Source organism: Grammomys surdaster, unplaced genomic scaffold, assembly GCF_004785775.1.
Source record: "Grammomys surdaster isolate TR1022 unplaced genomic scaffold, NIH_TR_1.0 170, whole genome shotgun sequence".
Lineage (NCBI taxonomy): Eukaryota > Metazoa > Chordata > Mammalia > Rodentia > Muridae > Grammomys > Grammomys surdaster.
In genome coordinates, this window is record NW_021604618.1 from 13,172,333 (window position 1) to 13,196,300 (window position 23,968).

At 33.9% G+C, this 23,968-nt stretch overlaps 1 protein-coding gene across 1 annotated transcript in view; it reads left to right on the top strand.

Moving 5' to 3' along the window:
• Window positions 1-23,586, top strand: part of Kif18a (kinesin family member 18A) — a 51,505-nt gene extending 27,919 nt beyond the window's left edge. The window contains exons 13-17 of the mRNA XM_028767064.1: window positions 1,003-1,238; window positions 15,943-16,360; window positions 17,011-17,118; window positions 20,426-20,535; window positions 22,987-23,586. Coding sequence (XP_028622897.1) covers window positions 1,003-1,238; window positions 15,943-16,360; window positions 17,011-17,118; window positions 20,426-20,535; window positions 22,987-23,069 — 955 coding nt within the window. The 3' untranslated portion in view covers window positions 23,070-23,586. The remainder of the gene's footprint in view (window positions 1-1,002; window positions 1,239-15,942; window positions 16,361-17,010; window positions 17,119-20,425; window positions 20,536-22,986) is intronic.
• Window positions 23,587-23,968: the final 382 nt, after the last annotated feature.

Consider the following 23,968-nt stretch of genomic DNA (forward strand, 5'->3'; position numbering starts at 1 on the left):
AGAAATGATGGGATTTGCATTAACTCTAGCATGATGGAGGCAGAGCCATAAGGATTGCTGTAAATTTGAAACCCTCCTGGTCTATGAGAGAGTCTAGCTTTAGAAAAGAATTACAGTGAGGACAAGATATGCTTGATGTCAGCAAACAAGATATGCTTGTGACAGCACCTGTGATGCAGCACTTTGGAAACTCAATACCAGCAGTTTCTTGAAGTTTTGTTGGGGTTATCTCCTACACAGTTCTGTCTGACAGATAACAATTTCAGACTTTCCCAAGAAAGTAGGCAATCTAGATAATGTCTGTTGTTTAAATGCACACTTTAAATATAGTGAAACACTTGTCACTTCCAATCTTGAAACTATGAGAATACTCCGAACATCAAAAGAAAAATTTTCCCTGCACTTTCAGACATAGTAATCTTACTCCCCAGAACAGTACAGTTCCCAAAAGTACAGGGATATATAAAAATATGCAGCTGTAGCTGTCCTCCTGTTCACAGATCCCCAGGCCTTTTCCCACACTTACTGTTAAAGACTGTTCCCTTTCTATCTCTGTAGTTACTATACTATATTGTGAATGTCATATACAAAAATGTCCACATTTGATATTGATGCAACTGTTGTAAGTCTAACTTCATGGACTATAAAGAAGCCATGAGGTGAGTCATAGAGGCTAAGGCCTTAGAAAACGACAGGGTTCCAGCTGGGTCACATAGAAACTACTAGGACTCCCTGTAGAACATTTTCTACAAAACAAATTTGAATTGTGAAAAGACTAATATTAATATTTTCATGGGTATTAAGGGAGAGAGTGAACAGAGTTTTTAAGAAAGGACAGTTTGGCCTCACATAGACTTGGTGCAGGCTTAGAGAATTTGCCAAGTAACATTATATAGGAAATCATTTTAATGATACTGTAATACTTTGCCTGTTGTACCGAAGAACTCTAATAGTGTGTTTATAACAGAGATTGTCTCTCTTTTCTTGTCATCTTGTTTGTAGTATATTGAATGCTTTGCTTCCAGCCCTAAAAAAACAGTATTGGAGATTGAAAGAAACTGGCCCATCAAATGCTGCTCTTGATTCTGACTTCAAAGATATTGAAAATTTAGTAGAGAGAAAAAAGGTGGTGGCTTGGGCTGACCAAACTACTGAACATTCAAACCAAAATGATCTTCCAGGGATTTCTCTTCCTGTGACCTTCCCACAGCTTGGACCAATTCAGTCTATTCCTTGTTGTAAGTATTTTTATTTTATTCCATAAATGGAAGCTTATTTCTAAGGTGTTTTTTTTTTATATATATATATTCCAATCTACAGAACAGTTGGTTTCTTTTAAATAGATTTGGTTATTTGATTACCACTAACAAAGAATCTAGCTTCTAAGTAATTTTAATTAACAAGAATCTCCCAGGACCTACCAGCATATATATATTGATGTTCTGAATAACTAGCAGATTCATTTCCTTCCCATTCTTATTTAAATTTTAACTTCAATTAAGGGCTAAAGTATATAAAAGTATTCTGCAATATATAATAACTTAATCTTAAGATCAACTAAAACTATAGAATTCACTGTTTCTATTGACGTTTGTTATCTATCATCTTTCTACAGATTGTGAATAAGATATTTTCATTGAAAAGCCAACATATAATCTTGGTTTAACCTGATACTTTTTAGCAATGTAGAATGTAGCACTGTGGAATGCCTTGTCTTTGAGGTAGCTTATATTAGCAATTTGGTTATGTTTATGTGCCCTCTCTGACTTGCACATTCATTCTTCCCTTGAGCTCTCTGGGTTTGTTTCACAAATAAATTTTATTGGTTAAGCCTAGGTTTCACTTGAATATTACCACATTTTGTTCTGCAATTTTTATCAGTTACTTAGTTTACTGTCAACAGTTTAAACCTACCTACATCAGGAATGTACTTCATTTAAAAGTTTAAGAACTTATAAAATAAATTTGCAGTGATTTAATCAGTATTTTGTTGAGCAGTACATCAGATTATGTTTGTGTGTGTTACTCAGAATTTGCGTTGCTGTTGCCAGATATCTAAGAATGGATTTATTTTGGCCAAAGATTTTGCAAAAGATCAGTTCATAGTGACATGGGCGGATCATACTGTGAGTTAAGGCCACATTCTAGAGGAGTTGACAGAAAGGGAACAGAGAATGAGGGAGGGGCTGGGGGAGTCCAGATAACCTTGAAATTCATGTTCTTGCCTCTTCCACTGATGCCACACATCCTCCCACAACAGCACATCCAGCTGGTTTTACATGTGAACCTGGGTGAGACATTTTATATTCACACCATAGCCATGTATATTTGCTTTCCTGAATTCGTAGAACATGATTTGCTAGATTAGAAAACCAAAACTTTTTTTCAGTTTAAGTACTTCATTGGTATTTTGGCTTCCAAGAAGTAATTTTCTGGTTGTAGATACCTACAATATCAGATGCCTCAAAACTGAAACTGGAGAGCCCATGTAACAGTCAGAAATGTCGAATGTTGGATCATTTTGTGTCTTCAAGATACACATCTATCAAAACTTTCCAAAATAAAAAAGATAGTGATTGAACAATTGTGGCCTCTGGTGTTCATGATAAAGAGTGCTGTACTTAGTGCTTAGAAGAGCATATGTTAAATTTTTTTTGTAAACTAAAATAGTAAGACATTCTAAAGTAACACATTTCTTTAGAATGTTACTATTTGGATTGCTAGTAGCATTGATACGTCATCTCTTACATATCTTTGTATTTGAGTTAGTTACTGGGGGGTGGGGGTTGTTCTTATTTTGGGTTTTCAGGGAAGTTTGGTTTTTAGACAGGAATTTAACTATGTAATTCAGACTTGCCTGAAACTTGAAGCCAAAGCTGGCCTCAAACCTGAAATCCTTCTGTTTCTGTATTCTGAGTGTTGTATTATGGGTATATACCATCATGCCCAATGATTTATTAGTACTTTAGTTTTGCTGGGTTTTTACATGGATGTAGTCCAGTATGGAGAATTGTCTAGTGCTCTGGCAGCCTGGAGCTCTTTATTACTCCTTATCCTCAGTGTTCCCAGTGTGGCTGAGCTCTCTTGACAACATCCTCTGGCAATGATGTGATGGCTTTTCTTGGTTGTCAACTTGATGCACCTTAGAATAGGGACTCACTACTGAAAAACAGCCTCTCTCAGATTGGCCAATGGACATGTCTTTGAGACATTTTCTTTGCTAATTGATGGGGGAGGGCCTAGTCCACACTAGGTTGTATAAGGAGTTTAGCTGAAGAGAAGTAGGGAACAAACCAGTAAGCAGCATCCTTCCATGAGCTCTGCTTTAGATCCTGCCTCTAGGTTCCTGCCTTGAGCTCTTCTCTAGGCATTGATAGATGATGGACTGTAAACTGTAGGCTAAAGTAAACCCTTTTCTCCCTAAAGTATTTTGGTCAAGTGTTTATAACAGGAACAGAAACCAGACTTAAATAAGCAGCAAGCAGCCTTAAAGAAAAATTGGCTGTAATTTTAGAAATCCTGAGTTTCCAACTTCCACTTTCACTTGTGGCTCTCAACAGATTTGTTAACAATCCAATGCTTTGAAACTGATGTTTTTACTTTGTACAGATTCTTTAGCTGTCTTCAGAAGAAAGATTGGCCTAGATTAGGTCCATCTATTTTACTAGCAGAAATTCTCTATTTTTTTTTCAATCTGAAAAATGTTTGATCATACTCTTTCCCTACCTGCAACTTCTCTTCAATCCTGTCCACCTCACTATCCACACATCTCTATGTTCTTTCGGTCTGAATGTACTCAGTCTTGCATGCTCTCAAGACCTAAGCAGGATCAGGCCTTGTTAGTATTGGGTGGGAGCTCTCTACATTTTTACATTAAGATGACAAGAGTTAGGTACATTATTTTTAAATCCCTCCATTTCATTCTTCCCTCTCTTTACTCTCAAATAGCTGTGTATACAAATATTAGTCTATTTTCTTTGCTGAAGCATTATTAACATTAGAATTTACCTAGGGGAGATATCTGGAAAGCAATACTTAAAGTATATTTTCATCTTTTGCAGTTGCTTCTTTATAGTGAATTGAAGATATTGGGAAGGAAATAGGGTTTTAGCACCAAGACTGAAGACTATCAACCAATGTATACATTTATATATGTGTACACACATATATAAAATAAGGAACAATAACCATCCAACAGCAGGTGGTTGATGGTCTTAATGTTAGTAATCCATATCTCACATATGACATACTTGTACAGACTATGTTAGCAATAAAGCAAAATGTTTATTTGGCTATTTTTCATGTTTTAGAAGCAAAGACGAAGTGTTGTATTTTACAAACATGAATTTTCTTTTAGAAAAATATCAAGTAGGTTTAGTGTTCAGTGTTTTTCTATTGGTTGTTTTGAGTATTTACTTCAACTGATTTCATAGATTAACTAATTGCATGTATTTTTATTCCATGAGCTGTGTATGTTGCATCCATATGTACAGTCTTAGAAGGGTAGAAGAAAAGATGGCTGAGTCCGTTTATAAACACAGTTGTTAATCTTCGATATATTGAATTATGTTCATGGAGAGGAACAATCAGTTCAGTTTAAGTCCTGTATATAATCATAAACATCAACTGGTTTTGTTCTTAAGTTTAAAACATACTGAATAGTATTGAGCTTGACTTTTTCTCAACTTGCTTAAGAACCTTTAAATCAGAGGCAGTATTTGTATTTAAAGCATGTACACACTGTACTTTCAGAAGCTGATTAGATTAACCATAATAAATTTAACCTGTACTCTTATTGAACATTTAAAATAATAAATGTATAGAAAATAATATTGCAAAAAAAAAACCAAGTATTTTGGTTTCTCCTGGTGTTTATGTCTAAAGAAAAAAGCAGAGTCGTGTCTGCTTTCTTCTACCTCAGCTTCTCCACTGGGTTATTCTGAAGTCAATCTTACATATATATATATATATATATATATATATATATGTGTGTGTGTGTGTGTGTGTGTGTGTGTGTGTATATATATATTTCCATTTATATCATTTGTCTCTAAAAGGAGATATCTAATGTCTGTACACCTAGTGTTATTTACTATATCATCAGTTTTTACATTTCTCTATCACAGAAGTGACTTGCTTCTGTACTTTATTGAAGTAGAAAGTCAGGCAAAGGTTTTATTTCATTACTGATTAATTGGCCTCGTATAACTCTTTCTGGCCCAGGGTCTTATGTAACCCCAGCTAACCTAGAACTTGCTATATAGACCAAGCTGATTGAGCTCACAGATACGGACCCTAGATCCCCTTCCAAATGCTGAGATTAAATGTGTGATGCACCAGTCTCAGCTGTTTACATCCGAGGTTCTGTTGCATTTTTGTATTTGGTAATTGCTTGTTGCTCATTGTCTACTTAATGGGCATTAATATAATTTACAGTTTTTGCTTCTTAGCATATGTGATTTCTTTTTTCATTTCTTTAAGAGTCTCTTCTGTGAATTGCCTACTAATTATTTCAGCACTTTTCTTGTACAATTGCCCTTTGCAAAATATTGTTTACAGACACCTAACTATGAGGACATTTATTTGTTCATTTTTTAATACTGAATTACTAAATGCCCAGTACTTAGGAAATATTTATGTACTTAGGAATATGCACACAGGCACACACAGGCACATGGCAACAACTAGATTCACTGAGGAAATGAATAAAAAGGAAACAAGGGCAGTATATGGGAGAAAAGGAAAGGGGGAAATGTAATTGCCTGAAAAAAAATTTAAAAGGACAAAAAGAAAGTACAGCGCTGTGCAATACAAGCCCCTACATAATTAGACTGATCCTGTAATAAGGAAGAAAACATAGGTCACTTCAACAGAGATTAGGAGTAGATTGCAGGTAATATGCTGTTTTTTAAAACATAGTCTGTTAGTTTTCACTAATAAATTTGAAGGATCTCACACATATAGCCAGAGTATCTAGACTTGTTTTCAAGTATGGGAAATGAGCCATACTAAATGATGACATGGGGATTCATCTAACTTGTTCCAAGAAAGTCAAGAATGTAACAAAGGAAAGTAAATGCTGAGAATCAGAGTTAAAGAGAAGGCAGAGCACATGGGATTATTGTTAGGAATTACACATTTATTTTGAATGATACATGTATGTTGAGCATGATCTTAGCATAGATGTGAGCATGGCTGTGTATTAAAATTTGACAGTGTTGATCAGATCATAGTATGGTAAGGAAAGGTTGTAGCATTAGGAGAGTATTATAGCAAGAAGTAAAGATGGAGTTGCTTCAGTTAAGAATTAGAATTACTGAGAATAGTATGGCTCGTAAGATTTTTGAGCTTGACATCTAAAAGGACAGGTTCATGTTAAAAAGGTAGGAAAAGACTTCACATGTAACAAGTTTTCAGAGTCAAAGTAGTTTATATACAGGAGTTTAGTTAGGGCCTTGTTAAATTTGCCTTAAAATATATCCGAAGTGGAGATGTCACTGTGGACAGTTAAAACTCGGACTTGTGAGGTCTTGTGGTGAACTATAGCTTTGATGATTAGTAACATTTACATAATATTTAAAGCTGTAGGACTGGATGAGAAGGGCAGGGATATTAGGTCTTTCCTTTAGTTCATCCCTTACCTTCACTGGATTTCAACTGTCGGAATGTCCTTTTGGGTGCTAAAAATTAGTTGAACTTTGTCTCAATTTGAACATTTGTCCTTTCCATCCTCTCCTAATTTATTTTAATATAATAATCTTATAAATTGTTTTCTAAGAAGCTAGTTGTTCCTATTTGTGTTTGTATTGTACCTTTGCTTTACATGCAGTAAGTAGGTGCATGGGATTCTGTTTATGAAGTCTCTACTCCTCAGAGCTGCTGTCAGTTGATTTGTTTTTATCTATAGTAATGCTAGTTTCTCTTCATGGTTCTTTGTTTTAAGTGGCTTTTGTGGTTACATCTAGGAACTGAAAGTTAAACCCTTGAAGATTGATGGGTGCAAGCACACCTTTAATTCCAGAGAGGGGTGGGAGAGCAGAGGGAGGCGGGAATATCTGTGAGTTCAAGACCAATCTGGTCTCTACAGTGAGTTCTAGGACAACCTGTGCTACAAAGAAACCCCACCTCAAAGAAAGAAAAAGAAAAAATGATGAATTTGTGTCTTTGTTCTTACTCACTACCATATTTTCTATGGTTAGTTCATGTCCATGTCTTGGTTATTCCTCAGCTTGAGCATTTTTATTATCTATCTCCTATATATTTGTTTTATTTTTGTGGGTTTTTGTTTTTCAGTACTAATGTAACTCATGGCCTTTTTCATGCTAGGCAATTATTCTACCACTGACATACCTCCAAGTACCCATGTTTGCTCCCTTGCTTCTTTTGGGTATTGTTTATTATTGCTTTGTTGTTGGGTGTCTTGTGAGATAGGGTCTCAGTTGCACAAGCTGCAAGTTAGAGTGTAGGCCAGGCAAGCTTTCTAATTTCTGTGTTTGCCCCAAATCAGCTACATAGATATGCACTACTGTACCTGGACACATTAGCTCTTAAAATTTTAAATATATTACCTGTATAATATGCATCCATGAATTTCATGAGCCAAAGATCTGTTAAAAAATAATCCAGATTATAATTAATACTTGTATCAGCCATTTCTAGCCAGAAGTGTTTATAGAAATGTATTTATTAATCCTTGATTTCACTCTAGAACTTTGCCCTCTAACATTTTGCTTTCTTCCTCAGAATACTTCCTCGTTTGCGCATTATTAGTAGAGGTGCTAGCAAAGGAGGAATCCTTGTCATCCTTGTACTAAATCTCAATTGGATCTAATCCCATTCATCAATGTCTCCCTGGTACATGCACCCTGCTTTACAGCCTGTGTCTCATGTTCACTAACCACTGTGCTCGCTTCTGTACTAATGTACAGCTCTATAATAAATCTTAACATTTACAACCTTAAGCTTACGATAAATTAGTTCCTCTGGGTAAAATCATTTAGAACATGTGATTTGGCACATCAAAAGATGACCCCAAAAGGCCTGCTGAATTTTTAGGAGAAGAATTTTGCACTCATTAGTGACAAATGATCTTGTCTCTTTATTTAAAGGAACCACCTGTGAAATCTTTCAATAAGCTGAAAAATAAGTTTATGGCCCCTTTGCATAAGAAACCATATGAATTGCCAGTTAGTATTTGTGTCTTAAGGATTTGTTTAAAACAGAAAGAATGGGGTTTTTTTTTATTTCTTAATGTAATTTTTTAGAGCATTCAAAGAAATTTTGATACAAGAAATGAGTAATTGTGATGACATATAAATTGGTTCTTGTTTTTCTTGTGTTTTCTGTAAGTCTAATATCTAATAAATATACTAATATACTAATATATAATATACTATATATAATATACTGATTAACGAACATTGGGTTGTTGTTGTTATCTTATTGTTCCCATAAGTAAAACTCCATTAAAATCTCTGTACATATACTTTACAAGTTATTTAATTATCACCTTAGACTGTATATCTAAAAGTAAAATAGTTAGATCAGGTAGTTTGTATGTGTATCTGCATCCACCACCAGATTCTCTTCTATTAAGTGCAGAGATTTTAGGAGCAATTTCAAAGGCTTTCATGACCCATTGTCAAGCCACAGATAAACAACCTTCCTTTGGGCAGCCTTTCTGAGCCAGGCTTCTGCAAATTCCAAGGTTTTTTTTTCAGTCCCAAATGCTGCTTTCTGTAATACCAACAGATACTTTGAACAAGTTGAGCCATACGTTATATTTCGTGAACTTGTAACAATACTTTGGTTTAATACCCTAGTAGACTTTTTGTATAAGCAAAATTTTTCCCAAAGTGGTGATGTGATTTAGTATATGAGGCTGGTCCCTAGCTTTCTTCCCATTGAACTACACGAATTTATATCACTTATTTTGTGGTGTTAAGGATTGAACACTGATTCCTGTGTATGCAAATAAACACTCCAATGCAGAGCTATACCTCAGCTACTAACTTCTGCCTTACTGTTACACGTTATTGTTATCTAATAATATGCTAAAGAACACTGGGTTGTTGAATGGTTTTGTTTGTTTTTTTACTTTATTGTTTTCATAAGTAAAATTCCATTAAAATATATATATACATATATGTATATATATGTTTACAATTTATCTAATTATCTCCTTAGACTGTATACCAGCATTTTTAAGCTCTTGATAGTGATAAAATTGTCCTCATGTCTAATAATAATATACATCGTATCATCCATCCTAAATGAATAAATAAAAGTAAAAGATGTTATGTGCAGTTTTGTTTAATGTAACTAGTTCTGAATTGATTACCTAAATATCTGCTTTACCTAATTGTGTTATCTTTTCTCTTGTTTTATTTTTGGTGTGTGTGTGTATGTGAATTTTTTTTGTTATTTTCACATACGTACGTTCATACATACATATACTATGTATACATGAATTCTAAACATGACCAAGTATGTTATGTGTATTTTTTTCTTCTCTCTTTTCTATTCACATAGACCTTAGGAGACCTTATAGGTTTTTAAGGAAATTTGCCTGTTGTAGTTTTCAGAATCCAGAATCTTATAAATGCTTAGATTTTTATGTAGCCCATCTTGAAATTATAAAGATATCTACTATTAGTACACTTATTTTCTTTCCCGATAATAGACGAGAGATAGCATCTCTGTATAGTACTTTATAACTAGGTGGTATCTTCTGTTCATAGTCTATGGAGATTATGTGATTTATGTAAGTCATTACGTTAATCTTGATAGCCACTGTTTCATGTTACTGGTTATCTACCTGGGCTTCTCCTGGTAAATTCCCAATAAACTAAAAAACAAGAGACTGAAAATTTCCCAACAGCACATATTCCTGACATTTTGAGTTTAACTATATCCATTTTCTTACTATTGAACAGCAAAGTAGTAAATGAGAAGGCTTAAATGAACACTAGGATTGTCTAATAATTGTTGTTTGAGGCTGAAATTATAGCCCACATGACCTTTCTGGTAGTCTACAACTAATCAGACTATCTCTTTAGTTAAAAGATTCAGTAAAAAAAAATACAGATTGCTGAACCATATTAGTCTCTTGACTAGAAATGTCAATGTTGGTGAGGTTTTATATTACTTTAATCTTTATTGTTGTTACTTTTATTGTGCTTGAGCGTTAAGGCAGGCAAGAAAGTTGTTCTTGTTTGGAATGTATTGGGAGTGTTTGGTGGAGTAGCTAAGGAAGGTAGTTTTGGTTTCCTGGAGACAGGGTCTCAAGGACCTGAATTTATTAGCCTCTGATTTCACCATGTACCCAAGAGATGAACTTGAACTTGTAGCCTTTAAGACTCAGTTATTTTGCTAGGAGAAACATCTGTACGTGAATTCAAGTATCTTTTCTTCTATAGTAAAAATTAAGTAAAACCACACATTTAGTTTAAAATTACTTGAACAGACTTCTCATTAATATTAAACTGACTTAAATACTTTTCATGATTACTAAGATAATTAACACATTTCACCCAGGTGCTGGTGAGAGGTTCAGGAGTCAGGAGTGTGTACTGTCCTTGCAGAGGACCCGAAATTGGGTCTCAGCACTCACATCAGAGAGCTCACAACCTTCTGTAACTAACTAGAGGGAATTCAAGTTCCTCTTCTAGCCACTGTGGCCAACAACACACACAGGCACATACCTACCTACATAGATCCACATACACATAAATAAAATATAAAGTCATAGCTTTGCTTTTACATTATTTAAAACTACTCAAAGAAAATAGGCAAAAAAAAAAGTACGTTTTTTCTTTCCATTTGTTTACTGGAATATATGCTACAGAGCACATAACAAACATTTTAGTATTTACAGATTGTTTTTAAACAGTATGCTTCTGCTGATGTATGTGAGTCATCTAAGATAAGTATCATTTATATACATGAGAAGTGAAGACATAGATCACTTATACGATTATTTTTGTCCTAGATCCAACTTATTACAGCAGGAAAGTGAATATATGGGACTGTGACTCCAAAGTGTCATATACATATGCATGAATACTTAAATCTGTAACTCAGTTACAGATTCACAGAACTAAAAGGAAAGCTATTAATAAAACATTAAAACCTCTTTTCTTTTTTTTAAAATTATTTATTTTTTCTTAAATTGTAATTCATTCACACAGGGGTTATAAACACAGAAAGGCAGGATGTGGGGAAGGGGATGACACTGGAGTGTGGGTGTTCAGGGGGAATACAGATATCTTTCAGAACCGGGTATCAGCTGGGTGAAGGTTCAGGGGACAGGTCACTGTGACTCTGCCTATGACTCACTTGTCCTTATCTAAGTTGGTATTGTCTGCCAAGGCTACCTATTTACAAGGTCTATGACTACTCAGGCTGGTAAATTTCCACAAACGCTGCCTGTTTACAATAGCTTATAGCCATCTGTTTCAATGTTTGTTTGTTTGTTTGTTTGTTTTTTTACAGATACCCAAGACTTGGTGTTAGTATACATGTATGACAGGCCTATTGCTGATTTTAGGCCTATGGCTGATTTTTAGGCCTTCAGTGTGTAAACAGGGCTGCCCCTGACATCTCCTCCCTTCTCTAAGTATAGAAGGGCTGTGGCAATTCTAATCTTGTGAAGGCAGGGATAGAGGCCTGACCTCCAGTAATTGAAGGGGACCTTATAATGGCTCTGGTCCCCCTGTCGTTGTCCAGTGAGGCATGAGGGCCATACCCATCCCGATATCTTTTTTCTGGAGAGGGGATATAAAACCTTTTCAAAGCATTAATATACTAATGTTTCTTTAAACTATTTGTAGGAAGAGGGAAAATTTTTCTACCTTCTGAAAGTATTTCAGCTGAGATAGACTTTCTGAAGAAGTGGAATATTTGAACATTACAGATGTTAAAGTTGGGCAGGTAGATGATGGGGAGAAGTAAATGATATACTGAGCAGTACAGGAAATCTGTTCATGTGTAGGTATTTTTTGATAAATACTGTGATTTTTTTGTCAAGATATCCTTCATATGTTTCTTGTCAAACTCTCCTATAGTTCATTTTAATGTGTAAGTGACCAATTTATTGCTTTTATTATACCTATATTTTTTCTTCGTATTTCTTTAAATATAAATTCAAGAAGTTTGAGAGAGATGGTGAATCAGAGGTAAATATCCAAACTTTATTTTTTTTACAAGTCAACAAATATTTATTTATACCCTTATCAAAAAGTTTTAAGATTTTACTTTTAACTATGTATATTTGCACATGACTGTATGTGGGTTTGTGCCAGAAGAGAGTATCAGAGTGGTTGTATCCACCTGAAGTGGATACTGGAAACTGAACTTGCTTTGTTTTGTCAAAATTAAGATGATGCTTAAAACGTCTGTATACCACTTCATTTAAGTTATTGCCTGTATAACAAAACCATAAAAGATGTCTGTATTTAATAGTGAAATTGTGAGTCTTCTGTGTTTTATTTGGCTATTTCCTAATTGATTTAATTTTACACTTGTAGTAGACCCCAGCATTGTGTAATACTGAAAACTGCAGTTCCTGAATTATCTGTCATTCCTTTATATTTTCTTCTTAGGAGAGATGAGATTGTTATAATTGTGCTTTTACTTATGAAATCCTGAGCATAGAAGTATATTCGTGTAGTCCCAGCTAGGAGACTGAAACATGAAGATCACCTGAATCTTGTTTCAGTATGATCTTGGACAACATAGTGATACCCATCTCCACTTGTCAACCACATTTTATAGAAGAATTGTGTGGAGGCTAGAATTTGAGTGCCATCTTGGAATCAGTTTTCACTGATCCTAAGAGATGACTTACTTCTTGCCTGTACTACTTTGGTCCCCTTTGGACAGCTAACCATTCATGCTTTTAAATATATTATGGATATACTTTATGTCATTTGTTTCTAACTTGGTTCTAACATGTTTCCCACACTTCTCTATCACTGCTGACTGCCCTATCCTGGCTGTCATCATTTTCACATGAGTTGTATCGGTAGGCTGGTTGCTGACTTTCCTGCTTCTTCCTGCCCACTCATTCATTTGTTTACAGGATCCTACTAGATAACTCAGACTGGCTATGAATTCTCAAGTCTCCTACCTTATCTTCCTGAGGGCTAGGATTATACACGTGCAGCCTTTTCAGGCTTTTTATGGAGACATTTATAAAAGAATGTAATCTGCTTCTAGTTTCCTTTTTATCATGTCTACAGTCTAAGTTTGAGAATTATGGAATCTTGATAGATAACATTATCTCCACTTGGTAGATAACATTTTCTCAGGCTGAGCTAGATGCATCTGCCCCAATACAGCTCTTCTGGAAATGTACTGTATACCCCTTTCTTCTAATGGAAAAGTACAGCAAATTCTTTTTGTCAACACAGGCCTAGCATATTGACTGGATCTTAAAGTTACTCCATAGTAACCTTACAGTATACATTTATCGTACCTTTCTAAAGCATCAAAGTTAGCTAAAGAATAATCGTTATATAATGTAGAAATCTTATTCAAAGTGAAATGCTATCTTATGTGTTTTAAGATTTAATTAAGTGGGTCCTAACATTATATATAATTACAGTAGATTGAATGTTTGATTTTTGTGCAAGTGTTTAAATATTTGTTTTGCTATTTCTTATCAACTAGTCAACCTAGGTGGTCTTAAATTTACTACTACTCATTATTTTATCTAGATTAAATAAAATTGAAAACTGATAAGAAAAGCTGTGTATCTCATATATGTTATATTCATAGTATCTCTTCCAAGCCAGACACAACAATCAATATCTGGTGATGTTTACTACAGCTTCGTGTCTGTCCTTAACATTTAAGATTACAGAGTTACAACTAAAGATATACCAGTATGACATTATTCTTTCTCTAACCAGTTCTGGTCATATAAAATTTGATGTTGAGTCTATGTTTAGATTATCTCAGAAAACTGGTGGCTGGTTTTTGTTTGTTCTGTTTTGTTTTTTAAGTATCTTATTGTAGATTCTCCTTTTTGTACGCTACTTGCAGTAGAAAAAAAATAGCCCTCCATTAGGGTCAGTTGCCAGGTCACACTGCAGAGACTACTCTCATTCGATATATAGAAAAGTGGTGATATCTCTTGAAATTTTATGTGCCATTTTGGTAATTTTTGTATGTTATTATACTTGCATAGCAAGTAATACATTCAAGTCCTTCTTTCAACAATATGTATATATGTATATGAATATATATTTTTATTTTGCAATTTATGATCAATCTTAATAAACTTTGTATCATTTGAAAGATGTTTGAAATATATTAGTTTACACATAACTGAAATGATTAATGATAGGGTATTGGAAAGTAAACTACCACCTTGTTAAAGTTGTAATTGTTTTATTTGAAGCACTTTTGTATTTCCAGAGCATTGAACCCTAAGTATTCCTAGCATCTAATCCTGGAAAATCCCTTTTCTATGCAGTGATACTACCTCCATTTTCCAACAAGGCATTAATGTGCACACTACTTAAAGTGAGTTGCCCAAGGTCACTCACTGGGTCTTTGGTAAAACCAGAAATAGAATGCAAGTCTCCTGACTTGCAACTCAGTTCTCTATCCTCAATATAGTTTTCTGTCTTCTATACCCCTGTGTCTCTCATGGGAAAAGAAGTTAATCTTCTAGCTATTATTAGCCACCAAATTGGTGGTAGCAGCACAGTGGAGAAAAGTGACTGTCTTTACACTGCGGCATTAGTATAAAAATATCTGGTAATGGAAAATTTGACAAATGTCATGTTAAAGGGAGTGGAAAATTATTTTAAGATCTAGATCTCATTTGTCTAGTTCTCAGAAAAGTCAAATTCCTTAGTAGAATGGAAATCATTTTATTTCCTGTTTTTAAATTGTATTTCCTAGAGGGTAATTGACAACTATTCTAATAAGAATAATGCACGTACTGGTTATGACCTCGCCATACATATATTTTTACCTTAGCAGGAGTCCTCAATTGCCTTATTAAAATACATATGTTCTATTATCTGTATTTAAGTAGTATTAACTAATAAAGCAAATATAACATCAATTGGGAGCTTTTTCTGATTTAAAAAAAAAAACATGGAAATAATACATATTTTTTTTCTATGAGCAGTATTCTCTAAGCTAATATTTCATATCAGGTCTCTTGAAGTTCATCACAATCACACAGGCAGAATACCAAATGTAAGATAAGTATATTAGCATTTATAAAGTATATTATCATAAATAGTGTCATTACTTTGGACATTAGTATAAAACATTTGAGAAAAATTTACATACTTAAATGGTAAGCATTTCTAGGTCTCTGAGAACTTGAAGTTTACTACAACAATTTGTTTTTAATTTTGGATCAAGCACCAAAAATTGCTTTAGCATGTTTCTGTTTACTAAAAGCCCTTAATTAAAAAGATTGTACAATCACAGTTGTTTTAATTGTATGAATTTTTAAAACATAGAATCCATGGAGGTGTTGACAAACACAAAGGGGAAGTGTAGTTTTCTTGTTATTGCCTTGTAAACAAGAATGCCACTTAGTTCTTTTGAGATGGTGTTGATTCCCAGAAGGATAAGTATTCATATCTATACCTACAAATATTAAATACTTGTTCTTGGATCTAGGACAAACATGAATGTTGGAAATTGCTTCTGAATTGATAGAAATGACTGGAAATGTAATCTCATGATTACTCGATATCTAAAGATGGCTATTAAGAATTTATACTTTATATAGTAAATTTACTATTAAAGTTGTTAGTAATTAACTGTATTGTATTCATTTCCTACTTATTTTCTTAAAGATTACTATCAAGTTTATGTTCTTGGTGATTTTATTTTTCTTAATTGTTGAGATTTTTGGAGTGACTATTGATTTAACATTGAACTTTTTAATTTTATAATTTTATTGTACAGGTGTATCCATGAGTGAACCTAACTTGCTTAAAATTACTCCACAAAGAAGAACCAGAAGAAAATTAATGCCTTCTCTCTTGAAAGTAAAACATACTGAGAAATCTCCACTGTCTGAAAGTACACAGCTCAATGATTCTTTCAGCAAGGAACTTCAGCCTATTGTTTATACCCCAGAGAACTGCAGAAACTCTCTTCAAGACCTGTCTCCATCCTTAACAAGAGCTTCATCACAGTCTGCAAGTGTAATGAATGATAATTCCCTGAGAGCACTGTGTAGAGTCGAGGCTCCTCTCAGCAGAACTGAGTGTAAAGAGGATTTGTACTCTACATCTACTATACATGATGATGACATTGGAAGCTTGAAGAATAAATTGCCTGAACAAGAATCACTAGCAAGCAGCAAAAGCAGTTTACACAGGTACAAAAGCAGAATGCTTTACAGTCATTGTTTTTTCTTTCATCAAAGACTTTCAAACTGTTAACTTTCTCTTCTTTGTTTATATTGAAGGTTTATTTCATAATACTCTTTAATATAAAAGTTGCTTGTTTACTACATTTTAGTTGAGTATACACTAACCACTCTTTTAAATGACAAAGTTTATATTCTAACTTGATTGACCTTCTTTAAGCTAGAAGAGACCTTAAGAAGTATTTCATTTGTTCTCCATTTTCTGATGCTATGTATCCTAAGCCATCAGTGAAAAAGAATACCTTGTGCACTGATCAATGAGGAGTATCCACAGTTCAGCATAATAAGACATTTAATATATGATTGGATAAATGTCATTTAAGCAAGCATTCTACTACATAATAACATCCAATCTAAATGTGGGAAACAAAAGGCCTATACATTTCTTTACTATAAGGAGTGCAGAAATCTATTGACAGCATATCTAATTGGTGTTTTTAAAGGAGAAAGACTATTGAGGGAACGTTTTATTGTATAGAAGAATATTTTACTATATATATTAATATCAATGGTTTCCTTATTCTAGAAATGTGAATCACTTTTCTCTTTGCAGTGTAAAGCAATTTTGTTATCTTTAATTCTTCATTCTTAATATTTAGGATTGAATCTTCTTCATTTTCAACTAAGAATTCTAGGCCTGCATCAACAAGTGTGCCATCCTACATGGCAATGACTACTTCTGCAAAGAGGAAGTGGAAGTTAATAAGGTATGATTAAGCATCTACTGTTTTGGTCTCTATATCTTTATACTTAAGTGTTCAGTGAAGCACTGGATTTGTATTATTGAAAGGAAACCTGAATGAAGCCCAAGAATTCCACTTGAAATTTACATAAAATATCCCATTTTTCGGTTATTAAAAATAAATTGAAAAGTCTAGGTTCCAAAGTGTCACTTAGTTCTTACTTCTGGTATTTGTCCTAAGTTTCTTTGCTCCTAGAATTCAGTTGTTTTAATGATTTTTGATACATACCCAGTATAGGAAAGTGTGCTATTTCTCTATGACACAGTATCTTAATTAGACAAAGCCACCAAGCAAGAACAATTGCAATTGTCCTTCAGCTATAGTGACTAAATAAAATACAACTAACAATTTGTTGAAGGCATTGGCAAACAACCATAGTTGCCAAGGATTTGAAAACATAACATCCAAGAAAGCAACATGCTACAGGAAGGCAACTTTAATTTACAACACTCCCTTTATTTTAGGACTTGCCAGTTCATAGCATAAGGCTAGAGACTGAACAAAAGGCACTTAAGTGATTGATAGGTATCCCTGAGCTTGGGACCCAAGTCATTCTGTGTGGCCTTTGCTTTTAAAGCTTGCTATCTTCTAACGTATGTTGAGAATCAAACTGAATGTAGCTGCTAAAAGACCACTGTGTTAAGCAGAATTTGACTTTCTGGGTTACAAAGGTTTAAAGTCAAAAGATATGGAAGAAGGGGACCTTTTAACCACCCAAGGATTTTATTAGAAAATCTCCGAGGTGCTGTACCCTAGGAGTAGGACAGACTAGAAAGAAGCCAGTTTTTGAAAGCCCGAAACAGATCTTAGACCAACTCAATCTTTGTTAAATTCAGGTGTTCTGTATCCATTCGTCATATGTCTAAACTAAAACTTCTAATTTCTAGAATATGCTATCTGGCACCTATGCAAATATTCATACATAATATTAAGCCAAAATAATGGAATGTCAAGATACACAACCAAATGGCTTAAAGAAAGGAAACCAACAAATCAGAGGAACTGTAACCCACAGATGACAAGGATAAGGATTGGCAAATGTGACCCATTAATTGTAACCATGATTCATTTCATCAGAGTAAATAAGATAGAATGTTGACCAAAAATCTGTATTCTGTCAAAATTAATCAAAAAAGATATTCTAGAACCACAAAGGTAGAATTGACTGAAATTTAAAACTCAGGTCAACTAGTTTAATGGATTACTCAGAGCAAAAGAGAGTATGAGGGAACTGGAGGGTAGACGCATAGGAAAATGCCTAAACAAAAAGGAAGAAAACAAACATGTGGAGGAGACCTGGAGAACCCTACTTTTCTGGAAGTATGTATTTCCAGTCTCCAAAAGAAGAGAAAGAATTGGGGAAATTTGATAAGACGATCCCTACTAGTTTCCTCAATTGGCAAAGACCATTAAGTCACCAATTTGAAAAAGTATTATAAATCACAAATGTAATTAATCCAAGAGTAACCCAAGTTTTTATAGCATATCATAGGTATAATCACAAAACATACTAAATATGAAATGGTCTTTCTTTTACTATCCCTTTTACTTTTCAGTAGAACAGAAAGAAAAGTATAACAGGTAATGTTAACCCTTGCAAATTTCTTATTTTCTTCCATGGACTTGTTACATTTGGGCTACAGGACACAGATTTTCAACTAGCATAGTTATTCACACTTCATAGTGTTTTCTCATAAGTGACTTTAGAATCCTATCCCGCCTTTCCAAAACACAGAACAAAGGAAATTTGAAACATATAGTTGAATTGATTTTTTTTCCTGACTGTCTATCTGTGGCGTTTAACCCAGTAATACAGTCATCACTTCAACCCATGGCTTTGCTTTCTGTGTTTCAGTGACCAGGTCTCAACTAAGATCTGAAAACATTAAGTGGAAAGTCCAGAAATTGACAATTTGAATTTTCTTTGCATGCCATTCTGACTAGTGTGACACCCTGTGCTATCTTTTACATCCTCCTACACCAGCCATTCCTTTATCCAGTATATCCATGCCCTATGTGCTGCCTCCTTTGAGCCACTTGGTAGCCATGCAATAAGCAGACCTTGGTGTTCAGATAACACTTATTTTGCTTAATAATTTCCTATGAATAGAAGACAACTGATTCTGGCAGTTGGATTTTCCAAATACAAGTCATAACCTGCTTCCTTTAGGCAAAAAAAATGGAAGTTTATCATAGGTACTTGTTTAGGGAAAAACAAAGCGTATTTTAGGTTTAATCCCATCCCCTGATTTCAGGACCCCACTCAGTGGCAGTGTTGGAATAGTAATCTGGGCTAGTCGTGACTCCTGTCCTTCACTCAGGTGTCAGTCTAAGTTGGGCAGTTAGGCTGCCTCACAATCTGTTTACCCCACTACAGCACTACTTTATAGCGTCTCAGTTTTGTCGTTCTTCTCACTGATTAATACTTTTCTGGGTCTTTACATGCTCCCATGTTTTTACTCAGATATTACAAATATTTATACTGAGAATGTTCTCAAGATGTAAACACAGTCATTATTAAATACATGTTTTCTCAGAAATGTCATTACGTAAATTGTGTATTTGTGGGTATAAATATGTTAATGACTAGCACATGAGAAACCAATACTGTGAAATAATATTAAAGAATATAATATAGAAAGTAACTTGACTGTTCACAAACTATTAGTTACTATTCTGTTATATTCCCTCTGGTATTAATAATTATATCCTGCCATTAACTAAGGTTAAAAAAGATTAATGATAGATGTGTACGTAATTACTTTTTTATAATCTTCCTTTCCCCCAATTAGATGAGCTTGAGAATAATAAGCTCTGGTATTTTCCACTTAGTAGATTTCATGTACATATTTAGGGTATATATGTTCTAATATAGCTTTAAATTATTAAAATATCACATGTATACTTTATCTACTATTCACAAATTCATTTTTTTAAAAAAGAAGAAAATTAGACCCTAAAAGCCCTTGATATTCTAAAATCTACCAAACTGACTTTTATCTGATTAAATTAGGAATGAAATTTAATCTTGACAGTATTTTAGGTTTTTTTCATCTTTAGCATCAGTGCATTTTATTCCTTTGACATATTTCCACAGTTTTTTTTTTAAACAGTTTTTTAGGTTTTTTTTTTTAAGTATTTTTAGTGCCTCCAATTACTTACACAGGATTTAACAATTGATATTTCTGTATTTAATTTTATTATAAAATACAGTACATAAGTGACGATAGTTTTGATTGCCTTAACTAAATTGTAAACTTTTCCCCACAAGTTCTTCACCAAATGCTTCATTAAAATCTGATGCAAGTTGTGGATTTGCCAAACGCATTCGACAGGATACTTCAAGTGTTAAGCTCGTGCAAGAGAACAGACTGAGAGTGGGTATGTCTAAGCTGTTAATCTGATGTTTAAGTACGTAATTAACGGTCAGAGTACCTTGGTTTTATGTCTTCATAGACATCTCCCTTTATATTTTGTGGTAGGATAGGTATGATTTTTATAGATAATATAAAAGGAAACTTAAGCTCCATTATAAAGCAGGTATTCAAGAATGCACAAATACTAAAGTAGAGCAAGAAGTCAGAACTAGATTTCCCAACTTGTTGCTCTGTATACCATTTTTGTTGTATAGATTGTCTCATACTGCAAAAAAACTGATAACTGAAATAAAGGTTAAATATAATATCAATCATATATATATATATATCTCATATGTGTATATTTAATTTTTTTGTTTGTTTTTGAGACAAGGTCTTAATATATAGTACAAGCTAGTTTTGAACTCCTGCCTCTGCTATGTAGTGCTGAGTTTACTGGCATGTGCCACCATGCATACCAACTATACTTTACAAATAAACTGTATCCACTTGACATTTTTTCTCTCAGCCCTTATGTTCTTGAAATTTGGCCTCTGAGTAATTTATGTAATTACTCTGTATTCTCTACCATATTCCTAGCGGTAAGCATATTATGACTCCCAGGGATAAGCTGAAAAAGATATTAATAAAGGATCAGATATACCCTCATTCACATGTGGGAAAGACATGTGTCCATGGCAGCAAAAGGTTTTCTGTATTGTATCAACCAGTTCTAGACCACAAGGCCCAGCCAGAACTGTCTCCAGCACTATAATTCCTATGACTCCCTTCAAAAACTACTGATTTATGGAGCATTCACCTTGTGCTAGATCCTAAAATGAATATGAAGATTAATGAGAAGGGTTTTCTCTGAAGGAACTTAGAGCTCTTTGAATTTAAAGTAGTCTCGTGAGATAGCATATATGCCTCTGGTTAACTTGAAGTCTTTTTCTTTATTTTTTTCCTCAGTAATTTTGCTAATTCCTGTGATAATGAATGGTGCTTGTTTACTTTTTCAAAGGATGTATTTATTGTGTAGGTCTTAAAATAGAATTGTTAAAGATAATGGAGTGTTTGGGATACCAAGATAAATTTCATTAAAAATGGAATTGTCACTGTGGGAGAGTAAATATGTGATTTTTATAGACAACTATAAGCTTTTAGTGTTCCTTTTATGAACTTGGGTGCCATTGTATTTGGTGCACAGATGTTTACACTTGCAATCTCTTCTTGAAGGCCTTTTCCTTTGATGAGTGTAGAGTGTCCCTCCATATCTCTTCTGATTAGTTTTAATTTTGTCTGTTTTATCAGATATTAAAATTACTCACCTGCTTCCTGCTTGTGTCTGTTTTCTTGGAATACCTTTTTTCATCCTTTAGGTGATGTCTGTGATGGTAAAGGTATATTTCTCAGATGCATTTGTGTCTTATTAGTGGGAAATTGAGACTGTTGATATTGAGAGTTATCAGTGAGCTGAGCCTAACGATTCCTGTTATTTTGTTAAAATGGTGTGGTTCTTTTTCTTTTTTGATTTACTGCTCTAGGACCATTTAATGTGTTCTTGGAAATAGTCTCTTTAGATTGAAGTTTTCCTTCTAGTGCCTTCTTTGAAGCACAAATGTTTAAATTTAGTTTTATCGTGAAATGCTTTTCTTCATCTTATTGTGATTGATAGTTTTGCTGGGTACCATAGTCTTAACTGGCATCTGTGGTCTCTTATTTTGTTAAACATCGGAACTTCTGGCTTTCAAAGTTTCCATGGAGAACTCAGGTGTTTTATGCCTTTCCTTCTTTCTGTATGTTCTGTACATTTAGCCTTGTAATGGATATGTGTCATGAAATTTTTTCTAGTTCTCTCTGTTTGGTTGTGTGCATGCTTCTTGAACCTTTTTAGCCATCTCATCTTTTAAATTGAGGAAGTTTCCTATGATTTTTTTAAAATAATATATATAAATAATTTTTTGTGCCTTTGGTCTGGGATTCTTCTCCTTCTATTCCTATTACTCATAGTTTTGGTTTTCATAGTGCTGCAATTTCCTGGGTGTTTTGTGCTTGGATTATTTTAGATTTAACATTTACTTTCTTGGCTCGCTGTTCTGTTCTTTGGTTTCTGTTGGCTACCCTGTGTCCTATGAAAGTGTGGTGGCTGTGGGGTCCTTGGTGGAGAGTACTTCCACATTCCAGCCCTGTGTAGCTATTGGGAGTCGCTGGTAGAAGGTATTTCTGTGGTTCTAGGTTAATTCACAAAAAGGAATGGATGAGAAGGAGAGGCTGAGAGGGACAGAGGGGAAAGACTAAGGAAGCCCTGATCTGAAACAAGACAGGGAAACTTCAGGGAATCTGTTGTAATTTAAATTGCGGTAATTAACCATGAATTCCAAGAGTAAACTTCTGTCAATGAATTGTTATAGGTGGAATGAACAAGGAGTTTTGAATGACAGTTCTTTGTATTTATTCATCTTTATTTCTTCTCTAGGCTATAAAAGAAACACCAACAAAACAAATTCAAACATGCTTAGAAAATTTAGAAGAAACACGTCAAAAGAAAATGTACAATAAGAAGAATCAATGTCCTTTGTGTGGTATTTGTTCCTTCAGAAATGTATTTCAAGTCTGGGAAAGAGGTCCATCTAAAACCATTTGCTCAAATACTTTCAGCAAGCAAAATGAAACTTCTTTTGTATTTAAGTTAAATATAAAATTACAACAGGGTATGTTTCCCATTTCTCAAATATTTGGTACTCTTGAAAATCTCTTAAGTCACCATGATGCCAATTTACTTATGTTTTACCACAACTTGATTAGAACAATACATAAAAAAATAGTAAATTCAATTGCCCTTATCATTTTCAAAAATAAGGAGACTTTAGAAGTCATAGTTATGGCCAAGATGTATTTGTTCTTCTGCTGTGTGTCAATGTGTTGGCTTAGCCATACATGTTATTTTACTTTCTAAAACTTTGGTGTAAAAATGTAGATAGATATGTCCATAGCATTGTAAATATTATTTAAATACCATCCATAAATAATATGCTAACCTTTTATTACTTGATATATTAAAGAAGTAGTTTTTAAACAGTTTGGTTTTCCTGTTTTATTGCAATCCCTTGTATACTCTAAATGTTTTTATATATATATAAGCATGAGTTTTGTAAAAAAATTTTCTGTTAGAACAAAATAACAAGTACCTAGACCAAATTTGTAAATAATCCATAAGTTTCTTAATAAATAGGAATGGTGAGAAAACAGTTTAATCATTTCTGTTACTGTATAGATTACACAGAGCTACAACTTACTTACCTAACCTTGGGCACTTGTTTGGCCTTCTTGTGTGGTTTGAAGTACATATTTTTACCTAAAACTCTTGTGACTCCTAGGAATTTTCACAAGAAACCAAACAGTCATACAACAACTTATGAGACTTCCTAAGGCTTTTAGTTAGCCTTTTTTTTTTTTTC